Raw genomic sequence first — 27180 nt, 5'->3', positions numbered from 1 at the left:
CCCCCTCCCTCCCCCTCTGCCCCTCTCCCCTGCTCATATGCTCGCTCTCTCTCTTGCTCTCTCTCTAAAAAAAGTAAAAATAAAAAAATAAAGATGGCTCTTAGAAAATAATAGAATGGGGGCTGGCTGGCTCAGTTGGTAGAGGATGTGACTCTTGATCTCGGGGTTGTGAGTTCAAGCCCTACATTGGACATGGAGCCTTAGAAAGAAAGAAGGAAAGAAAGAAAGAGAGGGGGGGGAGGGAGGGAAGAAGGAAGGAAGGAAGGAAGGAAGGAAGGAAGGAAGGAAGGAAGGAAGGAAGGAAATACAACAAACAAGATAAAAATGAATAAGGACACAGGTGATCTGAACAATAGGATTAACAAACTTTATTTAGGGGCACCTGAGTGGCTCAGTTAGTTAAGCATCAGACTTCAGCTCAAGTCATGATCTCATGGTTCGTGAGTTCAAGCCCTGACTAGGGCTCTGTGCTGACAGCTCAGAGCCTGGAGCCTGCTCCGGATCCTGTGTCTCCCTTTCTCTCTGCCCCTCTCCCCCCTCTCAAAAATAAACATTTTAAAAAAACTTTATTTAATTGTTACATATAGAACATTGCACCCAGTATGTGAAGAATACACAATCCGTCCAAAACACACATATCTACCAGAATGGCTAAAATTAAAAAGAATCGCAGTACCGAGTGTTGGTTAACGTGTAGAGTGGCTGTAACTCTCATACGTTGATGACAGGGTGTAAATGGTAAACTGCTTTGGAAAACAGTTTGACAATTTCTGAGAAAGATGAGCTTATGTCCACCTCATGACCAGCAGGTCCACCCCTAGGTATTTATGTAAGAGCAATGAAAAAAAAAAAAAAAAAAGACTTGCCAAGAATGCTCATAGAAGCTTTCCTCATAATAGCCAAAGTGGAAACAGCCCAAATGTCCATGAAATAGTGAATAGACAAGCTATGACATCTTCATTCAATAGAATGCTACTCACTAATAAAAGAGAAATTAACCATTGATATACCCAACAACGTAGGTGCCGGTCACAATCGTTATGCTGAGTGAAAGAAGCCAGATACAAAATACCACACACATATGATTCCTTTTATACATGAAATTCTCGCACAGATGAAACTAACCATGGTATGAGAAGGAGAGGTAGATGTGGAAACAGTGGGAAATGATGTGAGAGAACTTTCTGAGGTGATGGAAATTTTCTAGAACTTGACAGGAGTGAGGGCTACAGGGTTCATGCATTTGTCAAAACTCATTGAACTGTATACACTTGAAACCTGGATATTACACTCTATATACGTCAATAAAAAAATTATACCTTCATAAAAAACTTGACACAGCATTTACAAAAAGTGACCAGATACTGAGCTATGAAGCAAGTCTCAACTCTCAAGTTTCAAAGTTATAATATACAGAGTATGTTGTCTGACCCCGCAAGGTAATTACAGCAGAAATCGGGACAAAATAATTATGCAGAAAATCCTCGAAATACGCTTCTAAATAACCCACAGCTTGGGGCACCTGGGGGGCCCAGTCGGTTGAGTGTCCGACTTCAGCTCAGGTCATGGTCTCGTGGTCTGTGGACTTGAGCCCTGCATCAGGCTCCGTGCCAATGGCTGGGAGCCTGGAGCCTGCTTCAGATTCTGTGTCTCCCTTTCTCTCTGTTCCTACCCTGCTTGCACTCTCCCTCTCTCTCTCTCAAAAATAAATAAAAATTAAAAAAAAACAAATTTTAAAAGCTTTTCTGTGCTGTTTATTAGAGACGCACCAAAAGCTCATAGAAAAATTGAAAGCAAAAGATCAGGAAAGATTTTCCAAGAAATATTACCCCTAAGAATGATAGTATAGCTTTACTGATATCAGTCATATTAGGCATGAATACTAAAACCATCACTAAACAGAGCAGGTCACTACAGAGTAATAATTCTTCATAAAAATTTGTATAACAAATGCAACAATTCAAAATTTGAATATTTCTAATAAAATAGCTTCATAACACTTACTATAAAAATTAGTAGAAATGGATGAAATTAGGGAGAAATGGATGTGTGAGATTTCAACGTCACTATCATGCAAAGGATTTGGTATCACACAGATCACATTCTCCAACCATGATGAAAGAGAATTTCAATTCAATATACACATCAACATAATACCAATACACACAGAAGTTAAAACTCAACCACTCATCTGAGTAATTCATGATAAAAATGAAATCATAGTGGACAAAAATGGATGAAAAAGTCATAGTGGAAAATTTTTACACCTTAAAACTGGATGATAAATAAAATATGACATATGAGGGGCATCTGGATGTCTCAGTCCAACTCTTGATCTCAGCTCAGGAAGTCATAATCTCTCCATGAGATCAAGTCCCACATCAGGCTCTGCACTGACAGCAAGGAACCTGCTTGGGATTCTCTCGTTCCCTCTCTCTCTGCCCCTCTCCAGCTCTCTCTCATGCAAACATACACACACTCTCTCTCTCAAAATAAATAAACAAACTTTAAACAATAAAAAATATGACCTGAAAACTTGTGCGGAGCAGAAGATTTATAGCTTTAAATAATTAGATTAAGGGCACCTGGCTGGCTCAGTCAGTAGAGCATGTGTCTTGATCTTGGAGTTGTGAGTTTGAGTCCCATGTTGAGTGTGTAGGTTATTTAAAAATAAAATCTTTTAAGTGCCTGGGTGGCTCAGTCAATTGAGCCTCCAATTCTTGATTTTGGCTCAGGTCATGAGCTCCCGGTGGTGAGACTGAGCCCTCAGAGCTCCGTGCAGAGTATGGAACTTGCTTAAGATTCTCTCTCTCTCTTTCTCTCTCTCTCTCTTCTCCTGCCCTTTCTCCCATTTGAACTCTATCTCTAAAATAAAATTTTTAATTAAAAATAAAATATAAGAAATAAAGGAAAAAGAAAGGAAGGAAGAGAGGGAAAGGAAAGGAACAGAAAGGAAAGGAAAGGAAAGGAAGGGAAGGGAAGGGAAGGGAAGGGAAGGGAAGGGAAGGGAAGGGAAGGGAAGGGAAAGGAAAGGAAAGGAAAGGAAAGGAAAGGAAAGGAAAGGAAAGGAAAGGAAAGGAAAGGAAAAAGAAAAAGGGAAAGGAAAAGGAAAGAAAAAGAGGAATGGGTGAATATAAAGGACCCAAGGTGTTGACAAAGAATAGTGGATAACCCTAACTCAAAGGAAACTGAGGTAGGGAAACCTGCAGAAATGAAGAAGGGGGTGCTAGCTGGAGGTGAAAGCAGCTTGGGGCTCTGGATCAGAAGTCACTCTCAAAGTGAGCATCCCTGGATCATGCTCCAAACACCCTGATTGGGGTCTGGGAGGTGGGTGGGCTGGGAGGGTGTGGACTGTAAGATGGCAGTATCTGACCCCAAGGCACGTGTCCCCCAGCCATAAGGGTAGGAGAGCCCTGCAAAGGGGAGCTTGTAAGCCTCAGTGTAGCTTCTGGAAGCAGTGGCAGACTCGAGGCCGGCCAGTCCAGCCCAGATTAGCCGGGTGAGTGAGTGATGGGTGGTTTCCGCATCCTGCCTCTCTGGCCCCATGTCAACTTTTGGGTCTCTGATGTCTCTGTCTCTCCATCTGTGAGTCTCTGAGTCTGTATTTCTGGCTCAGTAACCTCTTTCTTCCTCTGTCCCTCTATCTCTGTATCCTCCAGATACAGCATTCATCAGCTCTCCTGTCCAGCTCTGTATCTCCATCACCTGATTCGGTCCAGCTCTAACACTCTTGCCTTCTCTCTCTCTCTCTCTCTCTCTCTCTATGCCCCCCACCCCCGCATCTCCATGTTTCTGAATCTCACGCTGTGTTTCTCTTTCTCTGATTTTTTTTGTCACTGTCATGCCATCTTCCCTCTGCTGCCACTGTTCAGAACTGTCGCTGACACTTTCTTTCTGTCTCCCTGCTGTCTCCCACTCCTGTCTCAATGTCTCTAGGCTCTGCGTCTCAGGGCTGAAGTCTGAGGGTCAGGAGGAAATGCCCTTTCTGCCGCCCTTCCCTGCCCAGACATCTCCTGGGAGACAGTGGAAGAACGGAGTGAGAGGGAGGGTGGACAGACCCGAGCTAATGGCTTCAGACCCACCCGAGGACTCGACGGACCCGGAGACTTCCCACAACTCTTGCATGGGCAGGAGAGGACCCGTCTTGGCCAGGGGGAAACTGCAAATGTGAGATAATGTGTGCACCCAGGTAGGTTTGCACCTGTTGTGTCTTGGGGAGAGGTGAAGTGTGGAGTAAGAAGGGTCCAGAAGAGGGGTTCCAATCTCTAACTTTCTTTTTTTTTTTTTTAAATTTAAATCCAGGTTAGTTAACATACAGTGTAATAATGATTTCAGGCCAACCTCTAATGTTCTTCACGGGAGACCTTGTCCAGGCTTCACCCTCCAGAACCTTCCTTGGTCTTGACCCCGCCCCCTGAGCTCTGGCCCCACCCTGAGCCCTGACTCCTCTCCTCTGTGGTCTGACCCCGCCTCCAGGAGTCCAGGCCAACGGTGGCCAAAGCCCCATCTCTAATGGCACACAGTGCAGACCACCCTGGAAGGGAGCCATCTTGCAGGGAGAAGGACTCCACTGCATCCCGCAGTGGGTTGGGTCCTCTTGGCTGTGCGCGTCGGGCTGGGGGCGGGGCTTCATCTCTGGGGTGGGCCCCGAGAAGAAGAGGGAACACTTTTCCTCAGCTGGGGAGAGATGTCAGAGGGGGAGAGGGGTTGAGACTGGGGATGGGTTGCTGCGGAATTGCTTGTGGATGGAATTGAGATGGGCCATCTCGGGTGGGAGCGCAGATGAGAGGGAGGCTGCCAGGGCCCTGACGAGCTGGGTGGGGGTGTGGGGGAGGGGTGTGCCCATCCACAGCAGCCTACAGCATCAGGCTGGGTCCTCACGGCCTTGGTGCGCACCAAGAGCCCGCCAGCCAGACCTCATGCTCACCAACCACAGATGGAACTCAGCAACCACAGAGCAGGATTCGGTCAGCACCAGCCACCTGATGTCTGGCTGGCACTTACGTCCCAGAGTGAGCTTTTCAGTCACTGTGGCCGCCCATGTGCCCGTGGGGGGGGGGGAGGGTCTCTCCCTAACAGCTCTGTCCCCAGTCCGTGTCTCTGAGCCTGGGTCCTGTCCCTAGGCGACAGCCCAAGCGTCTTGCAGCACGTGAACTCCCCAGTGGTGTCTGAGGGGGTCTGCCTCGAGTGCTGTGCACTGGCACTCCTTCTACCTCAGTTCCCTCTTGATCCCCTCTCTTTGGGGCCTCATGGGCAGGGGGGCTGAGGAAACTGTATTCCTTGGTTCATGGACCTTTGACTCAGCATCCATGACCGGCCCCTCCACTGTGTTTATATTCGTTTCACCGACTCACACCCTCCACTGACCATTCCCTCTTGTCCCCATAATCCATTCCCACTCCCCACTCCTGAGAGGCACCCCTGCTAGTGTTTTCACTGGACATCGTGACTTGACTGTGCTCTGCAGAATGAGTATTTGTGAGCACACGTTGTAATTTATGTAAAGCTATTATGCTCCATAACTCATGGTGTGTTCACGCATTTTCACTCATGGCTGTGTTTTTAAACTCCATCCTTGGTGTCCATGCGTCTGCTTTGTACTTCCTACTCTGCTCGGGGCCTCATGGGGATGGTCTAGCACATGTCCCACAAAGAACACGGCCACCCCTGCCTTAAGGGTGTCTCTGCCGAACCTGATGTCTCCAGACATTGCCTAATGTCCCCTGGAGGTGGTAGTGGGTGGGAATTGCCCCCATTGGAAAACCACTGGTCTTCCCCTTCTGTCGACCTCAAAGGGCCGTGGACCTGGGGTGGCGAAGGAACTGAGAAAAAGAGATGACGGTGTAGCGAGGCACAGGGGACCCCGAGCCAACAGCCCGAGGCACCAAGGTTTATTGTACATCTTCTTATATACGTTTTCAGGAAAAACAGATCAGCAATGATTAACAGAAACTTAGCAAAGCATGTCCACAATGTACATCTGATTCAGCTATCGTACATATCTTGCGTAGGAGAGCAGTCTAGCAGATACATATGTTCTGATAAGAATCTTTACGACAGAAGCAAAGACAAAGAAGGGAGTGAACGCACTGTGCTATATACAGCTGGCTTCCTTTGAGCAAAACATCCTTATGTGCGTACTAAAGAACAGACCACATTTCCCAAGGGCAATTCACTCAGGTCCTCTCAGGTCGTTTTTAACCTTACAATCTCGATCTCGAGTTTTCTCAGATCTTGGAGCCTGAATGAATATGTGCCTCTGGTCACTGTGGTGTTCTGTTTCCCACACCCTTCCACTTCGGGACACAGGCTGGGTGGGTCCTCCACATCTGGAAAAGCCAGAGGATGCCAGAATTTCATGTGTATTTGATTTGAGTAAGGGGAGGGGGAGGGCAGGAGCATTCAACTGTTGGCCAATATGGTCTCTTTATCCACTGCACGTAGGGCATCACTTTGGTGTAGACAGCAGGCATAGTGGGGCAGCGACATGGGATGTGGCCCCAGGACGTGATTCCTTGAAGCATACCATCACAGATCAGTGGGGTCCCTGAGTCCCCTGCAGCACAAGGGAGAGAGAATGACAAAGGTCAGTGGTGGCGGCGGGGTTCTGCCTGTGGAGCCCCAGCTCTAACACCTGGGCTCACAGAGCTCGAGACAGCGACTCCCCAGCCCCAGGAGAGGACACAGTTCTCTCCAGAGTCCATTGCCAGAGGGCCAGCGGGATTCCAACAAAGGTGACAGTGGCTCAAGTCCTGGTCAATGGGGATGGGACTTCAGGGTCCAATTTCTGTGCAAGGGGCAGGGTCCAGGAGAATAGTCCCAGCTGACAGGTCAGTGGGGAAGAGGAGCGGAATCCATCTATAGGACCTTCTACATTCAGGACTCATCTCTGATGTCACTTCTCCGAAACAGCTTTTTTTGACACGATACCCCTCCACAGGGCACTGGGGAGCCATGGGAGGAGCATGGTCAGTTCTGAGATGAGAATGACCCACTGGGGCAGGACAGGGATGGAATAGAGGGGGAGAATGAGGGACAGAGGTGGGTGAAGAAGGCTGGGGTGAGGGTCCAGTCAGAACAAGGGCAAACATAGGTTGAACTCGGTAATGGACACAGAGGGACACTGGGTGAGACAGGTAGCAGAAGGGGCCAGGCTTGGGGAGGGATGGGTTGGGGGAGGGGAAGTTAGGGGTGTGCCCCAGAGACTGGGGGACTCACAGACCCAGGGGGTGGAAGAGGAAGAGCAGGGCTCTTGGTGGAAAATGCTGGGCTCAAGTGGGGCTTGAGGAGGTGAGAGGCTGGGCTCCCACCTGCGTGTTGTGAGGGGGGGACGTCGTGAGTGTAGATGTCTCCTTGGAGCTGCTCAGCTGAGAGACTGGGGCCAGAGCTCAGATCATCCTGAGTCCCGTCTGCCCCTCTCCTCACTCGCAATCGCTCAGCACACCCTGAGGGCTCCCTTTAGAGGTATCAGGAGTGGACCCCTTCTCCCTCCCTGCCTGCACCCAGGCTAGCCCAGTCCTCACTCCGCCTCTCCTCAGCCCTGTGGTCTGACCCCCGCACAGATGCCTGAGGGACCCGTGAGGTGAGGCCCTGTCCTGCTTCTGCTCAACATCGCCCACGGCCCCTGGGTCCCTCAGAGGAACGGCCGCGTCCTCCCCGTGGTGCCAGGTGAGGCCCCTTTCTTCCCTCTGGCGTCACCTTCCCCCCTCCCCTTGCTCCCTGGGCTCCATCCACACTGGCCCCGCTGACACCCTCACACACACCAGGCCCGCCTCCCCGGCCTCCTCTTCCCCCACGTTCTGCACGGCTCACCCTCACCTGCTGCAGGTGTTTCCTCCCTGTCTCCCCTTCTGCACGCCTTCTCCTCCCCCGTCACACTTGCTGTCTCCCCCAGCTCCACTGGGTCACCTCCTGACATGCACTATCCCTTCTGGGTCAGGTTCACTGTTTCTGCCTGTGCCCCCTGCCACAGTGGGGCTCCAGGAGGGGCGCTGTTCTCTGTCTGGTCACTGCGGGCTTCTCAGGGGCTAGGTTGGTGTTGGGCACGTGATGGATGCTGAGCTGATACGTGCTGCACGGAGAAGGGGGTGGACTGTGGTGTGGACGGAGGTGCGGGTAGTGCCGGATGGGGTGTGGGATAGGGTAGGGCAGGCGCAGAGGCCCTGGGGGGCGGGGCTACAGCTGGGCCTGGTGAACCCTCCACCCTCCACCCCAGCTCTGAATCTGGTACCTCCCCGCCAAGCTATGCACGGCCCCAAGGGTACAGGCTGGCTCACCAGACAATTGTCGCTGTTGCCCTCCCAGGGTCTGGTGCATAACATGTGATCTGTCACCTTCTGGGAGTGGGCCTTGGCACATTCATCACTGGGCAGGAGTCTGAGGTCCACACACTGGACATCACCTATGTATGTGACTAGGACCCGGGGGGAAAAAGGGCTGTGGCCAGACTCCTGGTGGCTCCTCAGCCCCTCCTACCTCAGACCGTGGAGTCCGGGTCCCCAGCCCTCTCTTCCTTACACCCAAGTGTCTGGGCTCCAGGCTGCACAGTCTGGCCCTGGAGTATGCTTACCAGGTTGGATGCCGCCCCAGCCAAAACTATAGCAGATGTTCTGCAGTTTGGGTTCCTGGACGGGCAGGTTCAGGATCCTCACAGTTTCTCTTTTCTGGACGGGCTCTGCCAGGCGGAGCAGCATGAGGTCACGGCTGTAGTGCTCTCCCGGAAGGCGGGTGTGGTTCTCCAGGAGACTCAGGTTGAATCCAAGGTGGGGGAAGCTTGTAACTCGGTCCAATAATTGGGCTGTGCCTTCCTTCTCAAACAGGTTGCGGCGACCCACCCAGAGCTGGTAATAGCTGGGGGAGAGAGAGGGTCCCAGGGAATGAGGAGAGAGGAGGGGGAGGAGATGGGGCCAGGGAGCATGGGGGAGGGTCCCTGAGAGAGAGAAGCGAGGAGTAAACACGGAGAGAGGCCGTGCAGGAAGGATTTAGAGTCATGGAGAAACAGAGACCTTGAGAAAACAGACGATTGTAACAGCATGAAGGGCAGATCCAGAGACAAAGAGAAGCAGTGAAAAAGAGAGAGCTTGAAACAGAAGCAGGAATGAGGCAGAGGGGAGAACAGTGAGCCAGAAGGAGCACAAAGGAGACAGGAGAGGAAGAGAAAAGGTGGGGGGGGGGGGGGGTTGGGGAGGAGAGGCAGCAAGAGAGAGAACAGGGAGGGAGGACGGGAGGGACGGGGGAGGGGCCTGGGACCTGCTCAGGTGTAGCTGGGGCTGTGGGGTGGGGTCCCCAGCAGAGGGTGACCTGGTCCCAAGCCCAAGGACGGCGGAGTTCCCCTCCCTCCCTCTCCCCTCCTCCCACTCCTTCCTCTTCTTCCTCTTTCTCCTCCCCCCTCCTCCTACATCTCCCCCTCCTTTTCCTCTTTGTTTTCCTCCTCTGCTTCCTTCCTCTCCGCCCCCCCCCCCATCCTTCCTCTAGGGTTCCCATTAGGCTCCAGCTGAAACCAGCCTTTCCCTGTATCCCCCTGGAGTGGATCACTATCCTGGAAGGAGGGGCTGGGCACGTGAGAAGACCCCCCCTCACACAGAGACATGGTAGGACAATCCCTTCCTTTCCTCTGGTGTCCCCCTCAGTCCCATCCTGGGTGGGTGCTCAGCAGTGAAGGGGGAGAGGGAGTGAGGCAGAGACCAGGAGACACAGAGATGGAGGGTGAGACATACAGTGACAGGGATGCAGTAGAGGGACCCAGAGATGGACAGAGACAGGGAGAGACACAGTGGCCCAGAGACCAAAGACAGGGAGACAGAGAAGAATCTTAGTCACACAGATACACAACAAAGCCAGTTACGGAGAGACACAGAGAGACTGGAGGGGGAGACATAGGAGCACTGTGACAAGGACAGACAGAGAGACACAGGTACCAATGGAGGGCTTTCCTGCGGTTGTCCCTGCCACTCTCCATGACATAGACCATTAATGTCTTTCTTTCCCTGAGCCCCCCAGGCTCCCCTGAGGTTAACCTGGGACAGTGCTTGGTTTTCATTCCTGCCCCCTCCCCAGACCCTCTGCCCCACTTACTCATTTATGCAGTGGGCAGCTGTGAGCACCCACTGGGGGTGCACTAGGACACCCCCACACCTGTTATCAGTGAAATTGTACACAAGTGTCTGCCAGGGTTGGAAATTCTTCTCACAGCCCCAGTATCCCATGGCCTGGGGATGACTCTGGGGCACAGTACCTGTGGAAGGGGTGCTAGGTCAGGGCAGGTGGGAGGGGACACGGGGGCTGGGAGGTCCTGGACTAAAAGACAGAGCAGTGCTCTGAGGTCAAAGGGACCTTGGTCGTAAAGGAGCAGACTGGGGGGGCTGGGGACATGGCAAGGGGTGTGGGAAGGGTCTGGAATTCTCCATCAGTCCCTTAATTGTGTTGGTGGCCGGTCCCAGGTAGGGAGACTTTCTTCTGAGATAGACCCATCCCATGGATCAGGTAGGAGACAAGGCAGCATCTAGAGCAACTTGTGATGTGGAGGCCAGGTGTTTGGGCATGATTTGGAGGTCTTGGCCTGGGGGACAGGTGGCCTTGGTGGAGGTGTTGGCTCAGAGAGGAGGAAAGGGTTCTAGGAACCAGTGTTAAGGACCCCAAAAGAGAGGGTCGCTGATTAGAAGGGAAGAATTTGGGGGGGGTCTTAAGGTGCCTCAGGCTTAGATACTTCTATGCCTAGGATGGGACTTTCAGGTTCTGAGAAGGTTTCAGTATTTAAGGGATGGGGCAGAGAGCCAACAGCTGGATGGCAAAGGTCACCCAGGGGGTCAGGAGCCACAGCACTGAACCCTAGAGAACTAGGAGGGGGGAGGGGATGATTAGGATCCCAGGGTCCGGTGAGGAGGGGGCACTCCTTGGAAGAATTGGGGAACCCCAAAGACAGAGACAGAGATGGCCCCAGGCGGTGCCTGTCTGGTAACTGTCTGAGGAAGCAGGAGGCCAGTGTGGCAGTAAGGATTGTGAGGAATGAGCAGTGTGGAGAGCTAAGGAGGGTTTTGGGGTGAGAAAGGGAGAGGTAGGAGGCACCTGGTACCCTGTCAGGGCTGGACTGAGGGCTGGAAAAATGGGCCGCACTGCCTGGTGAGAGGGGAAGGCCTTATGCGGGCAGGGGGTGGGTGAGGGTTTCATGAGAGTCAGGACCCCTTTCCCTCTCCCAGATCCTCTATACTCACCGGTCAGCCCCAGGGACACTGTCAGGCACAGGACCAAGAACCACATGGTGGCAGGGGTGTCCAAGAGGTGGCAGACAGTGAGCTAGTAGCTGGGGAGCAACCTCAGGGAGGCCCCTACTCTGCCGCCACCCAGAAGCTGGCCAAGGTCTGCCCTTCCTTCTGGGTGTGGACAGCCCCAGCCCCCCACCCCCAGCCCTATGGAAGGGATGACAGTAAGCACCTGTTGTTCTTAGGTCCTCAACCATGCTTATGGTTATCCATGGTTATGGTTAACCATGCTTATCCTTAACCATGCTGGATGTATTCCGGGGTCTGAGACCAAAGGGGCCAGGGCTTATGGCTCTGTCGCCTTGCTCGCAGTGAGGGGGAGGCCCAGAAAGACAGAATCCACAGCTTTGGAGGATCTTGATGCCCATTACAAAGCCTCAGATGCCTAAACCCCAAGTGAGATTTTGCACACCAAAGCCCATTGTACCTTGAAATACTTGCACTATGTCTCTGGAGCTCTCTGATCTCTGCACCTCCCTGAGCCAAGATGCCTGTTCCCCCAACTTCCCACATCCCTGAACTATGAGCTTTGGCTTTCAGAACTCCCTGATTCCTATACTTCCAGATGCAGGAACTAGTTCCCCTATTACATTGTTCCCCTAAAAATCAATTCTTGGGATCTCAGAGCTCCACAATCCCAGGGCTTACCAGACTGAGATATGAAATCCCAAAGGTCTCCTGGGGCGAGTTTCCTAGCATCTCAAAATCCAACGTTCTGCAAATGCTGGGGTCCCAACATCACAACCCGTCTCAACTCCCCAAACCTCTCCCTGGGCATCTGATGACCCAGGACACCCAGATTACCTGAACTTCCAGGTCAAGAGTATCCTCTAGGAAATCCAGGGGCCCCGTTCCAGTAAATTTTTAGATCTTGGGGGACACCGAGCTAGTGAACCTCAGGATTAAGTGACATTGAAAATCACATTTGGGGGGGTGCTTGGGTGGCTTGGTTGGTTGAGTGTCCAACTTCAGCTCAGGTCATGATCTCACAGCTTGTGAGTTCAAGCCCTGCCTTGGGCTCTGTGCTGACAGCTCAGAGCGTGGAGCCTACTTCAGATTCTGTGTCCACCTCTCTCTCTGCCCCTCCCACACTAACACTCTGTCTCTCTCTCTCTCTCAAAAATAAATAAACATTAAAAAAAAGAAAATCACATTTTGGAGTCTCAGAAAGGAAGGAAAAGGTAGAGCCTCATGACCTCCAATGTTGACCTGCAAGGTTTCCTCGGGGCTATAGAAAGAATATCTGTGTCCCCTCAAATTCATATACAGAACTTCTACTCCCCAGTGTGACAGTTGGAGGAAATGGAGCTTTGGGGAAGTATTATGTCATAAAGGTGACCCCTTTGCTATGTTAAAACACAGCAAGAAGACAGCCATCTATGAGCCATGAAGCAGGCTCTCACCCGTGGGACACATGTAGGTCCAACCCCTGCCATGTCAAGCACTTGATCAAATCTTCCCCCTCTCTGAGCTGAGGAACATGAGAAGCTCCCAAGATAGGAAGTGAGAGAAGTGGTCTCAGACACTCACAAGTTAAAACCATAAAGGCTGGGGGGGCACCTGGGTGGCTCAGTCGGTTAAGCCTCTGACTTCAGCTCAGGTCATGATCTCAAGGTCCGTGAGTTCGAGCCCCGCATCGGGCTCTGGGCTGATGGCTCAGAGCCTGGAGCCTGCTTCCGATTCTGTGTCTCCCTCTCTCTCTGCCCCTCCCCCATTCATGCTCTGTCTCTCTCTGTCTCAAAAATAAATAAACGTTAAAAAAAATTAAAAAAAAAAAAAGACCATAAAGGCTGGGGTAAAAGAATATACTTAGTGATCTGACCTCCCCCCGACACAGATCAGTGTCACCCTATGGGAGAAGTATGCCTCAGACTGAGTGAGGAACCTCTGGATACAGGCCCCAATCCCCATCCTAATCCCCATACACAACCTCAACCCAATCCCAATACAGCCCAACCCAACCAGCCCCAACCCCACACAGGTCCAACCTGAGGCAAACGAACCCACCCAATTTAGCCTAACCAAACACAACCCCCACATCTTCTCCATTCAAAATCAAACCAAACCCACAGCATCCTCACATCCAGCACAACCCAATATTAACCTCCAGATCGTCTACATCCCCAGTACATCTCCCACCATCCCCAATTCAACCCCCACATCTTTCCCATCCAAATCAAACCAAAACCATTCCAAACGCTAACAATGCCATCTAAAACCAACCCTCGGGCGCTTGGGTGGCTCAGTCGGTTAAGCGTCCGACTTCAGCTCAGGTCACCATCTCGCGGTCCGTGAGTTCGAGCCCCGTGTCAGGCTCTGGGCTGATGGCTCAGAGCCTGGAGCCTGCTTCTGATTCTGTGTCTCCCTCTCTCTCAGCCCCTCCCCCATTCATGCTCTGTCTCTCTCTGTCTCAAAAATAAATAAATGTTAAAAAAAAATTAAAAAAAAATAATAATAATAAAACCAACCCTCACAATATCCAGCCCAAAGCTTATCCAGCCCAATCCAACCCTGTTCCCAGTACAAACCATAATCACAACTCCACCTCCATTCTAACTTTTCCTACTCCATCCCCTACCCTATTCAAAGCATTTTCTCTGGGGCAAGGGAAACCCTACCTAACCCCATCCCACTCCTAAGCCTGCCCACATCCCTCCTCCACCCATGATCCCCTCTAGGCTATGACCTCACAGGAGTCTGTGCTCCCACTCTCCCTGCCTGCACACAACATGGTGTCCAGCAGGGGGCCTGGGGAGTCCTTGTTACAAGATGTGGCCAAGATAGCACTGTCCTTGCACAATGCAATGTGTCAGGGAGACTCACTGGGGAGGTAAGTGAGTTTAGAGTGGACCCATAAGATCAGGCCTCTGATCCCTCTGCCAACAAACCCGAGTCCTGGCTTTTGGATAGCAGCCTTGTGACCCTTCTCAAGCACCTTGCTACCCCCTGCCTTCCAGGGTTTCTGAGCTCCTTATCCCACAAAGGCCTAAGTCAGACCCAAGCAGGCCATATCTACAAGGGGGCAGTCATGGGCAGTGCCATGCAGTACATGTGACTAATGGGGCCACATGACTTGGCCAAACTCTATGTCATACAAGGTTATGAATGTGGTCATACTATTTCAGGAATGTGCACACATGAGAATCAGACGTTTAGACTTAAGTACTGATATGGACAGCACTTGAAGCTGAAATTCACATGACGTATACATGTGATGCCAGAATCACAGCAGGTGTTCATATGTGCATATGGATGTAGGTAGTTAAGACATAAGTGCATATGCACACACACGCAAAGCTTTGGATGTACAAAATCACACCTAATTTCACAGTCTCCAATGGAGGTCTGGACATCCAGTGTCAGACATGCACACACTTGTACACAGGGTCTAGACATACAAGCTCGGGTCCTGATAAGGATACACAGGGCAGAGGCATCCATATGCACTCAGACCCCTAAAGACATGTTCACAAACATGCATCTGTAAAATGGTATTATATCCAGAATTTTACCTACGTGTGTTTCCATTTCCTCATCTGTTAAATGAGGGTTGTTGTAAGGTTAAATAGGTGTGTGTGTGTGTGTGTGTGTGTGTGTGTGTTTCACAATGCTTAGAACATAGCGACTGCTTAATAAATATTAGTTACTTTAATCAAGGATACATGATATATATGGGGCGTATATTTGGATATTCAAGTTGTGGGCACAAATATGGTCAAAGTCAAACATATGTGCAGACCCCAAAAAGATAGCCAAGGTCAAATACTTGATGAATCTGCAAACCACTTAGTGGTGATTCAAAGTTGCAGGCACAAACACAGAGGCCAAGCATTCAGATGTGGCCTTCGTGAATCAGACCCCAGGGCATCACCTGGACACAGGGCTGGGCATTGAAGATGTAAGAGACATAGCCGGAGATACAGGCAGCCAGGACCGGACATATTTACCCATATCTACATCAGCCTCCAAGCCAGATGCTTGATATTCAAGGTCTCTCATTGGGTTTCACATATGATGACAAGGTTCACAATTGCAGGCAAGTAGGAGACAGGTAGGGCCTTGCACTCTTGCTACATATAGATACACACACACACACACACACACACACACACACACACAGGTGCCAACACTGGGGCAGGATTTGATATAGATCCTACAGATCCAATGACCATGCTAATCCCCCTGTTGTGGGATCTGGATCTGGAACTCTAGTGACCACAGGGCAGCAGATGTAGTGGATGAAGTGCTTGAGGAAAACAGAGTGATGTTGTCTTACAGGGAAAGGTACAGGGTGAAAATTGGCTCATGTTGGGAGAAATTCTCCAGTGGTATGTCACATGTCTTCAGAGCAAAGGAATAAATACATTTTATACTCCAGACTGTCTATCAAGTTTGTTTGTCCATCATGCAGCCTTTCAAGATAGTATCTCCCTCAGAGAAGGTTTGTTTACTGTCCATGATAACCAAGATAATATCTGTTTATGGCCAAGGACATTAAACAAAGTATGTCCCTCCAAGCATGTTTGCATATGGCCCAGAATTATAAAGATAATATCTCCATCAGGGACAAATTTTGGGCAGGTTTGCCTGCAGACCCCTTATCCTTAAGATTAAGGATTCCTAAGCTCCAAAGGCATCTGGGTGGCTCAGTCAGTTAAGCTTCCAACTCTTGGTTTCAGCTTAGATCATGATCTCATGGTTTCATGAGTTTGAGCCCTGCGTCGGGCCGCACTGACAGTGCAGAACCTGCTTGAGATTCTCTGTCTCCCTCTCTCTCTGCCCCTCTCCCACTAGCGCTGTCTCTGGTCTATCTCAAAATTAAAAAAAAAAAAAAAAACAAGTTTCTAAGCTCCAGTCCTTCCTTGGCTGTGGCACAAACCACTGTGTGCACAGAATCCACCTATGCTCCTCTGATCACCCCCATGGGACTTGGGGGGCAAGGCAAACTGAAGCGAATGTAAAACTCATGCTACCTGCTGCGCCATGAAGAGTAAAATCCTGCCTCTGACCCAGGATCTGGCGTGTTCTGCCAGTACTCATGAAACTGGCCAGCTAATGTTTGTTTGCAAGACAATAAAATCGTACACTCTTCAGAGTTCTTGACAAACAGCTAGGCACTGAGGCACCACCTGGTCGGATGGAGCTGGGGTGGATAGGGAACCTGCTGCATGAAGCAACATGGTGGAGGACAGACCAGGACTGAGCTGAATTCTGGGGGAGAGTTGTAAGCTGGTGGAGAAGCTGGACCCTTCTCCCAGATGGATCCCTCCAGACACAAATTCATTCCACCTGCTGCTTGAGAAAATTCCTTTCACATCTCCTGTCCCTCCCCATCCTGCAAAGAGCTCTTCCTTCCAGGTTCTCTATCTGGGGCGAGTACACTGTTCCCTGAGGCATGAGGACAGACCCCAGGTGCTTCACAGCCTTGAAAACACAGGCCATATCACACTTGCTCCCTGGATCTTCTCCATGCCCCAGGCTGTAACTCAGACCACATCTCTATTTGGACCCTCTCCACATTATCCTCCCTTTAGTCAGGGTTTCCCCATATGCAGCCTTTCTGACTTCAGGATGTTCTTCCTTCCCAATCATGCCTTCCTTTTAGCAACAATCACCGAGATGGCTGATTTCATTTGGCATTGTAATTTGGCCGCTCAGGGGGGGATGGGCAGAGAGAGAGGGAGAGAGAATCGCAAGCAGGTTCCACACTGTCACCGCAGAGCCTGATGAGGGGCTCCATCCCACGAACCGTGAGATTATGACCTGAGCCAAAATCAAGAGTTGGATGCTTAACTGACAAAGCCATCCAGGTGCCCCCACGTGGTAACATATTCTTTATCTAGGATTGCTACTCTGGTCCATTTAACGGGAGAACAGAAAAGCCATTAGCTGGCCGTGGACCTCAGAACAAATGAAGGCTCAGCAACAGGTCCAGTCAGCCATACAAGCTGCACTGTCATTCAGTCTGTGTGAACCAAGAGATCCAAAGGTTTCATCACTCAGTCACTGTTGAGGGTTAAATCTGCCAGCAACGAAAACCAACACATAAGGCACCATTTTAGGGGTGACTACCCAGCCTCCTGTTGGCAGGTTGATGACATTAGACCACTCTCATCATAAAAGGGCAAGTGTTTTCTTCTTACTTGAAGAGTCATGTACTCTGTTTATGGAGTTCCCATCACTACATACAATGACTCTGCTAAAAGAGCCATCTATGAACTTACAGAAAGCCTTACCCACTGCCATGGTATCCCACACAACATTGCTTCTGATCAAGAATCTCTTGGGCCCCTGGGTGGCTCAGTTGGTTGAGCATCCCACTAGATTTTGGCTCAGTTCAAAGGGGCAGAGGAGCAGAGGGGGTTCTGGGGAAATGTGTGAGGGTTGTTGGGAAGCGTCTGGAATTCTAGAACAATCCCTGGTATTGTGGGTTAGTGGCATGTCCTGGGTGGGAAGACTATGTTGAGAGCAGAGCCAACCACAAGGATCAGGCAGTAGCCAAGAAGGCAGCATCTGGAACAGCAAGTGGTCTAAGGGTTGGGTGATTTGAGGTCTCACACTAGGGGATAGGAGGCTGTGGGGTCTGGAGTATTAAGAGTTTCCAGAAACCCAGGATAAGGGGCCCAGAGTGTGAGAGGCTGAGAGAGGAAAGTTTTAGTGAGTCCCATGCTGGAGAAACTTATAAGGCCTGGAGTGAGCTTTGGAGGTTGTAGAAGATCACTGACTTAGGTGATAGTTCTGGTGGGCTGAGAAGAGCATCTTGGATGGGCTTAGGGTGTTGGGGAGCAGGGTTCCAGGACTGAGGTTGGAAACAGTCAGCTTGACTGAGGGCTGAGAGAATTGGGTATTCCCAGATCACGGCATGATAGAGAGAGTGAGGGTCAAGGCTGGGAGTGTCTCCTATGAGCTGCTGGTATTCTAAGAGGGAGTTGGAGTCCCAAGGACAGGGCTGGGGTCAAGGTGGACTGCACTCAGGAGGAAAGAGGTGAGCGACAGTCATCTTGGGATGGAGTGAGGATGGCCTTTTGTTTCTGAAGACAATGGAAGTCATGGACTGAGGTAATGGAGGGACTTGGGATTCTCTTAAGGGTGGTCTCAGGGCAAGTATGGAAAAGGCGGCAAAGCACTTAAAGGCCTAGGGATCCTGGTTCACTTGGCTACCCAAATCAAGAGTATTCTCATGCAAAATCCAGCACCCCCTGCAACAAACTATGTAGGTCTCAGGAGCTAGATTTATGCACCTCAAGGTTAGTCTTTGGAGCGTCTCAGAGGTAAAATAGGAAGGTTCTCTAGGTGTCCACAATTTTGATGACCAAGGCTGTTCAGGAAAACCAAACCAACTCATGAGGTCCAACCTAAGATACGTGTTAAAAACTTGATAGAAAATCTTCCTCCTTTCTTAGTTAAGCAACCAGAGAAACTGTCAAGATAATGAATAAAAAATAAGTGGACGCTGAGGGGTGCCCTCCTGGATCAGTCAGTAGAGCATGAGATTCTTGATCTCACAGTAGTGGTGCAGGTGAGTTTTGAGGCCACATTGGGGCAGTGTTACTTTTTAAAAAATATAATAAAATCTCTTCCTTAAAAAAATAAATTAGGGGCACGTGGGTGGCTCAGTCAGTTAAGTGTCGAACTCTTGGTTTTGGCTCAGGTCATGATCTCACGATTCACAAGTTCGAGCCCCACATCTGGCTTCACACTGAAAGCACAGAGGGATTCTCTCTCTCCCTCTCTCTCTGTCCCTCCCCTGTGTGCTCTTTCTCTCTCTCTCTCTCAAAATAAATGAACTTTAAAAATATTTTTTTTTTAAAGTGTGTGTTGAACATCTGAAACTAATACAACACTGTATGTTAAATATACTGGAATCAGGGGCGCCTGGGTGGCTCAGGCAGTTGGGCGTCTGACTTCGGCTCAGGTCATGATCTCACAGTCTGTGAGTTCGAGCCCCGTGTCAAGCGCTGTGCTGACAGCTCAGAGCCTGGAGCCTGGTTCAGATTCTGTGCCTCCCTCTCTCTCTGACCTTCCCCCATTCATGCTCTGTCTCTCTCTGTCTCAAAAATGAATAAATGTTAAAAAAAAATTAAAAAAAAATACTGGAATCAACAGCAACAAAAAAAGTGGGCAGAGATAAACCCATTTTAAGACCATCAAGACTACAGAAGACGAAGATAGCCAGCCAAAGGCCTGATCCCTCACGTGTAGATCAGAGGTTCTCCCAAGTCACCCTGTGGAGAGAGGACCTTCTGGATCCAGCAGCCCATCCCCATCCTAACCCTCATCCACAACCCCAACCAAAATCTCACCTGACCCAATGCAACTCAATCCAGCCCAACCCCATACAACTCCAACTCAATTCATTTCAACCCAATCCAAGTTCTGGCCAATGGCTCTTCCACAGTGAAGCCTTGAAGTCTAAGATTCTTGGACAGCTGACATCCAGCCTCTCTCATACACCTTTCCACCATGGCTCCCTGTGATCCTGGGCTGCTTGTCAGACAGCAGGATTCAGCCAGATGCCATGTGGGCCCTACCCACAAGGGGGAAACCATGGGCAGCACCATGGGCAGTACAAGTGGTGGGTGAGGTGGCACAGGTGGGGCCAGTTGCAGCAACATGGTGTCATGGCGGCAACCTTATGTCTCACAACTCTTGCTGGATGATGCATGAAACAGCCCACAGTATCTCTTGGGTATTGTGTTTACACAGACTGTGCTCACCACAAGCACCCATGCGGGGCTGTGTAGGCAGGGGCTATGCACAAGTAGAGTGCAGGGTACACAAAAAGACTGAAGTGCTAGCAAGCTGGGCTCTCTCAACACTGTGGGGTGCTAGAGTTCCAGTTATCCACTGGTAACATCCTAGAGCCAGGGTCCAAGCCCTGTGTCTCAGGTTCCTTGGAGTCCCAAGGCACACACACACACTGGGGTCCAGCCTCTTAACTCCAGTACATCCTTCCACATAGTATGGGAGTTGGGAAATGTCCCGTATCCTTTTCCCCAACCCTGGAGTCCAGGTCTCTAGACTACTTCCCACAACATCCAGGAGCCAACCCCCAGACCTCTCATCCCCGGATCCAGAATCCTGTTGTTCTGAGTTATTCAGTCATGCCTCATCAGGACCACAAGCCCTGCATTGTCACAGTCTTTGTCAGTGGGACCCATGTAGCCTATTGTGTGGGGAGAGGAGGGAAGCAACCCAGTTAAATGTCCACACACTGAGGGTCACTTGCCAGGGCTGGGAGTGGAGCTCACCCTCCTCACCTTCCAGGAACTTGTCACCTTACTGGGTTTCTGGGCAAGTAAGTGGAAAATCCCTGAGGACAGGAACCTTCCCCTCTACTGTTACCACTTCCCTGTGCCCTGCTCTACCTACATATTATTCACGTATGTTCCTGCAACTTCTCCAGAAGCCCCTGGGTTGTTTTAAGCAATATTCTTTCTTTAGGTTTTACAACTGCTGCTTATTTTTCCAGAATTTACCCCCACCTCCTCTGACCTCATTTGCTATAGACTTGTGTGTGCATGCGTGTGTGTGTGTGTGTGTGTGTGTGTATGTGTCATGGCTTCAGTGTCCACAGATATATTCCTAAGATCACAGCCATACACACATACATTAGGCAGGATTTGCACATACAGGTCAAATGACCACATTCTGCCTGGGCAGCTTGGGGAAACATGGATGTGGTAAGTAAGACATACGGAAGAATGGACGAGGTTGTCCTGAAATAATGATGGAGGGTGTGCTGTGAACAGTGCTGGGGTAGAATTCTCCATGGACCCTCATGCTTCTGCATGTCTTGTGAGCAATGGAATTAACATATTTTGCTTGGATAGGATGTGGGTCTAGCAAGCAGTCTTAAATGGTTATTTCCCTCAAAGCAGTTTGTTTACTGTCCAGGACAATAAAAACTTCTCTCCAGAAAAATCTGTTTATTGTCCTAGCTAATACATATAATGCCCCACCCTCACAAAGATTTATTTGCTGTCCAAACAATAAATATGTCTCCAGGGCATATCTGTTTATAGCCCAGATTAATAAAGATAATATCTCTCTCCTGAGCAAAGATTGAGAAGATTTCCTTCCAGCCCGCTGGTAAGATTGTGGATTTCTAAGCTCGGTTTCCTCAGTTATGGTACAAAATACTATGTCTGCAGCATAAACCTAGAGATAGTTGACTCCCTCAACTCGATAAAGAACAAAAATCTCACGGATCACACTGGTTAATAGTGAGAGACTAGATGCTTTCCCCCTATGAGTGGAAACAAGGAACTTCTCAAGTTCCTGATACCAAAGCTCTGGCATTCAGAACTCTTACACCCAGAATCTAGTTCCCCAAATCTCTTGTTCCTCCCATAATAAAATCCTGTTGTAGTCCCAGAGATCCACATGCCTAGCACCTCCTAACCCATGACAGTCCAGGAGTCCACCAAAACGATTTCATTTAGTTCTTTAGCATTTCAAAATCCAATGTCCTTCAAATAATGTGAGATTACAGTAACCCCCCAGTCCTCATTCTCCAGATGTATGCACTCAACGCTCCAGGAATGATTCCTGTTGATGTGCCCTTTCCAAATCAAGAACATCCTCACACAAAATCCAATTCCTCCTCCCTAATGAAGCTATTTAGATCTCACGAACCAGACTCAGACAATTCAAGATTAAGTGGCATTGGAAATTATCTTTTGAGTTTCAGAAGTGAATCAGGAATGAGACCCTTGCAGCATCCACTATTAACCCTATAAGATTCCATTTATTTCCAAGAAGTAGGTTATTTCAAATATTCAGTAGCCACAGCAGTTAACATAAGTCCACCTCTAACTGTGTCTCAAGAATTTGATAAAAATGAGCCACCTGGGTGGCTCAGCTGGTTAAGTGTCAGACTCTTAATTTAAGCTCAGGTCATGATCACATGATTCATGAGATCAAGCCCCCTTTGGGCTCTCCTCTGATAAGATGAAGCCTGCTTGGGATTTTCAATCTCTCTCTCTCTCTCTCTCTCTCTCTCTCTCTCTCAAATAAATAAGCATAAAAAAAAGAATTTTATGGGGCGCCTGGGTGGCTCAGTTGGTTGAGCACCCAACTTCAGCTCAGGTCATGATCTCACGGTTCATGGGTTCCAGCCCCGCATCAGGCTCTGTGCTAACAGTTCGGAGCCTGGAGCCTGCTTCAGATTCTGTGTCTTCCTTTCTCTCTCTGCCCCTCCCCTGCTCACACTCTGTCAATCTCTCTCTCAAAAAAATAAATAAACATTTAAAAATTTTTTAAATAAAAATAAATAAATAAATAAATAAATAAATAAATAGAATTTTATAAAATCTTCCCCCTTTCCCAGGTGAGAAACTAGAGAAACTCCAGTATAATGAGCTCAAATAACTGAACTCAAATAAACACAATTTAAGACCATGAGGTCTAAGTTAAGATATATACTAAGCCAGTGGACTGACCTCTCACACACAGAGATCAAGGATTCCCTGAGACTCTCCTGTGAAGGGAAGTTTGCCTCAGCTTGCATGAGAACCCACTGGGTCCAAAGACCTGTAAACCATCCTAATCCCTGTTCACAACCCCAATCAAAACCTGACCTAACCAAAACCCAAACAAACTTAGCCTAACCCAGTTCAACCTAACTCAACACAACCCTCAGCCTAACTCAACTCAACTCAACTCAACCGAACTTAAACTAACCCAACTCAGCCCAATCCAATTTAACACAATCTGATCCAGTCACAGCCTACCCAACCCCAACCCAAACCTAACACTACCCAATCCAACTGCACCTGACATCTCCAACCCAACTAAACCTCACCCAAGCCAACCCCCACATCTGCACTCATTTAAAACCAAGCCCAACCCTTATCCATTGTCACAGTCAACACAACCCCATACCTAGCTCCATGCTTTTCATATCCCAAACCAAACCTATCTACATTCCCAATTCAGTGTGCACGTATTTTCCATCTATCCGCAAACCAAACCCACTTCCGATCGCAGTCCAACTCATGCTATTCCTAAACTACCCCGACTCTGTCAATCCCAAACCCAACCCAAGCACAATCTTATCCCCATGTTTAACTCAATTCCAGCCCCACCCTCTGTTCTAAGTGATTGTCATATTCTATCTCCAAATCCACACCTAGCATTTTCTCTGCCCAATGCAGGCAAACCCAATTGCATTCCAACTCTTAAAACCTCCCATATTCCTCTTCCCCTCCCCACCATGATCCACTCTGCTCTGACGTCACAAGAATCCGTGCCTCCACCTTCTACACATGCACACACTCTGGTGTCCATCAGGTGCCCTGGATAGGCACAAGATGTGGCTGAGATAATGCTGATGTTGGCACAATGTAGCATATTTGGGAGACTCACCGGGGAGGACATAGACTTGGAGCAAACTCATAAGATCAGGCCCTTGCTCACTCTGTCCAGAAGTCCTTGAGACATCCTGAAAGGCCCAAATCTAAAGTAGAATTTTTTTTTTCAACGTCTTTATTTTTGGGACAGAGAGAGACAGAGCATGAATGGGGGAGGGGCAGAGAGAGAGGGAGACACAGAATCGGAAACAGGCTCCAGGCTCCGAGCCATCAGCCCAGAGCCTGACGCGGGGCTCGAACTCACGGACCGCGAGATCGTGACCTGGCTGAAGTCGGACGCTCAACCGACTGCGCCACCCAGGCGCCCCCTGAAAGGCCCAAATCTAAAGCACCCTCAGCCCCCTAAGGTCCCGTGCACACAAAGGGATAGATGTGAGTAGTGCACAGTGGTGGGCACATGACTGGAGAAGTGCACAGGCTGGTGGTAGCAGCATGACATTTTGGCGGTGGCTACGCCCTCCCTTGTAATGGATTTCCTGGAGGATGTGGGATACCGACCACAGTTGTGCTGGGACACCTCACACACACAGATTGTACTCACCCAAGTGGACCCTCATGGGTCTGCTCATGCAGGGGGGTGAGTGTTTGCAAGTGGAATGAGGAGTAGATGGGAAGATCAAAGAATGGGCAACTCTTATTCCCTTGACCCTTTGGGAATCTGGATATCCCATTACCTTTCCTCCTGACCCTGGAGCCAATGGTTCCAGCCTCCTGGGACCAACGAGTCTTAAGCCACACACACCTGGAGCTCAACTGCCAAGTTCCAGCCTTTCCTTCCTCAGGATACAGGATTCTTAGACCCCCTAGGCCATTCCCACATGAGAACCTCAGGGGATGGGCCCTTCCCAGTCTCCTCACTCATCCCTCGGGGACCTAAGATTAGGGAACCCACACTCCTCTTCACCCAGGACCTTGACCTCCAGCCTCATCCTCCATCAGAACCCAGGAATCTGGGGGTGCCTGGGTAGCTCAGTTGGTTGAGCATCCGACTTTGGCTGCGGTAATGATCTCACAGTTCATGGGTTTGAGCCCTGCGTCGGGCTGACAGCTCAGAGGCTGGAGCCTGCTTCCGATTCTGTGTCTCCCTCTCTCTCTGCTCTTCCCACTCACACTCTATCGCTCTCTCAAAAATAAATAAATATAGGGGCGCCTGGGTGGCGCAGTCGGTTAAGCGTCCGACTTCAGCCAGGTCACGATCTCGCGGTCCGTGAGTTCGAGCCCTGCGTCGGGCTCTGGGCTGATGGCTCAGAGCCTGGAGCCTGTTTCCGATTCTGTGTCTCCCTCTCTCTGCCCCTCCCCCGTTCATGCTCTGTCTGTCTCTCTCTGTCCCAAAAATAAATAAAAAACGTTGAAAAAAAAATTTTTTTTTTTAAAATAAATAAATATAAAAATAAAAAAAAAGAGGGGTGCCTGGGTGGCTCAGTCGGTTGAGCGTGCGACTTTGGCTCAGGTCATGATCTCAGTCTGTGAGTTCGAGCCCCGTGTCTGGCTCTGTGCAGACAGCTCGGAGCTTGGATGCTTCGGATTCTATGTCTCCCTCTCTCTCTGCCCCTCCCCTGCTCATGCTCTGTCTCTCTCTGTCTCAAAAACACACACACACACACACACACATTAAAACAAAACAAAACAAAAAAGAACCCAGGAGTCTGGGTTCCTTCCCCACGCAAACCCAAGATTTTTGATCTCCAACCACACCACCTCAGGATCCTGAGCCTTGCCCTCATCCCCAATTTGACAGTGTGCTGCAAAAAGCACAGTGTTGGGGAAAGCATCTCAGTTCAAGTGTCTGTGTTTGCATATGGCCAGACCAATTTCTGACATGTTCAGGAACTAGATGGGAGGTGGGAGAACCAGGTTAGACAGGGGGAACCAGCGAGTGGTAGATAGTGTTTAACAATGGAATGATGTGGTTGTCCTGAGGCTGACCAGTGTTGACAGACAATTCTCCGTGGGACTTTCAGGGCCTTTCAGGTGTTTGCACGTCTTCTTGGCAAAGGTATTCACGCTTTTTTTTTTTTCTGGACTGTCTTTTCAAGGATGTTTGGATAGAGACAGGCTTGTGAGATAGTATCTCCTTGAGAGCAGGTTGTCTTATTGTCCTAGATAATGAAGATAAGGTCTCCCTTACAACAGATTTGTCTGCTGTCAGAATAGCAAATATGTCCCTCCAGAGCAAGTCTGTTTGTGGTCCAGGATGATAAAGAGAATATCTCTCTCCAGGGCAAAGGTCAGGCAGGTTTGCTAGCAATCCCATATATTATGTTAGAAAAAAAAAAAAAAGCTCACATTCTGGAAATGGGTAAGCATATTATTTATTAACTATTCAATTAAACATAAATCAGAAAAGGAATTTTGAAATTCCTAGAAACGAATGACAATAAAATATGTAAAAATTTGTGGAAAACAGTGGAAGTAACAATTAGAAGGAAGTCTTAAAAGAAATGAGCTGAGTGTTCATAAGACAGAATAGAAAAAACCCAAAGAACCAATAGGTTAGCAAATAATCGAAAGAGGGGTGGAAATCAAGGAGGATACGGAGAACAACAGCAAAAATGTTGAGATAATTCTCTCAACCAAATATTAGCTCTCTTAAAAAGATTAATGAGAGGCAAATAATAAAGACAAAGACACAAGAACATTAATTTTAAAAGGCAGAAACAGGGTGCCTGGGTGGCTAGTCGGTTAAGCATCAGACTCTTGATTTCAGCTCATGATTTCAGCTCAGGTCATGATCTCACGGTTCGCAAGTTCAAGCTCTACTTGATCAGAATGTATCATTTTGTTTTTTATTTATTTTTTTAAGCTTATTCATTCATTTTGAGAGAGAGAGAGAGAGAGAGAGAGACAGGACTAGCAGGGGAGGGACAGCGAGAAGGGGGTCAGAAGATCCTAAGCAGGCTCTGTGCTGGGAGCAGAGAGCTCAATGTGGGGCTCGAACCCACAAACCTCGAGATCATGACCTGAGCAGAAGTTGGGCACTTAACCAACTGAGCCACCCACGCGCCCCAGGATGTATCATTTTAAGACACACAGTTGGATTTGGTTAGCTTATATTTAATTTTTTTTCTCATCTATATGCAAATTGAAACCAGCCTATAGTTGTCATATTCTATCATTATCCAGACTTCAAAAAATAAATCGAACTTCAAAAATAAATTGCAGCTTCCTGCCTTTCTCCTTCTTTCTAGAAGAACTTGTATAAGCAAGAATTATCTGTTGCTTGAGAGTTTGGTCACAACATTTTTCAGACTGTTATTTAAATGTCTTTAATGATTGTAATCCATTCAAATTTTGTGTTTCATGTAGCGACCTTATGTATGTTTTCCCATTTATCGGATACATTTGTTTTACTATTTTTATTATTAAAAAGAATTCTATTATAGTTGTTTGCTCTTTTATTTCTGTATTTTTTTAAGTTTTATTTTAATGTTTATTTTGAGAGAGGGAGCATGTGCACATGAGAAGGAAGGGCAGAGGGAGAGAGAGAGAAGAATCCAAGCATGACTTTTTAGTCTTCCACGTCCCAAGCTCAGAATTCCAGACTTTAG

At 49.0% G+C, this 27180-nt stretch overlaps 1 protein-coding gene across 1 annotated transcript; it reads right to left on the bottom strand.

Moving 5' to 3' along the window:
* Positions 1–5844: 5844 nt before the first annotated feature.
* On the bottom strand, positions 5845–11282 carry LOC109252991 (kallikrein-1-like). Its single transcript, XM_053905676.1, has 6 exons — positions 11211–11282; positions 10075–10234; positions 8570–8850; positions 8277–8413; position 8204; positions 5845–6556 (listed from the first exon to the last, which is right to left on the bottom strand). Exons 1-6 carry the CDS (start codon positions 11254–11256, stop codon positions 6357–6359), a joined length of 825 nt encoding a protein of 274 aa, XP_053761651.1. The 5' UTR covers positions 11257–11282; the 3' UTR covers positions 5845–6356.
* Between the last annotated feature and the right edge of the window lie 15898 nt (positions 11283–27180).

The sequence above is a fragment of the Panthera pardus genome, unplaced genomic scaffold (genome assembly GCF_024362965.1).
Source record: "Panthera pardus isolate Hobbes unplaced genomic scaffold, ASM2436296v1 HiC_scaffold_18, whole genome shotgun sequence".
Taxonomy (NCBI): Eukaryota; Metazoa; Chordata; class Mammalia; order Carnivora; family Felidae; genus Panthera; species Panthera pardus.
This window is presented reverse-complemented; position numbering and strand designations above follow the sequence as displayed.

Bases quoted from the DNA above. Each gene is read 5' to 3' on its own strand.
- LOC109252991 (XM_053905676.1), bottom strand. From the start codon at position 11,256: ATGTGGTTCTTGGTCCTGTGCCTGACAGTGTCCCTGGGGCTGACCG. The intron at 10,235-11,210 runs GTGAGTATAGAG...CCCCTTCCACAG, and splicing joins AGTGTCCCTGGGGCTGACCG to GTACTGTGCCCCAGAGTCAT. The intron at 8,851-10,074 runs GTAAGTGGGGCA...TCTCTCCCCCAG, and splicing joins GCTGCCCACTGCATAAATGA to CTATTACCAGCTCTGGGTGG.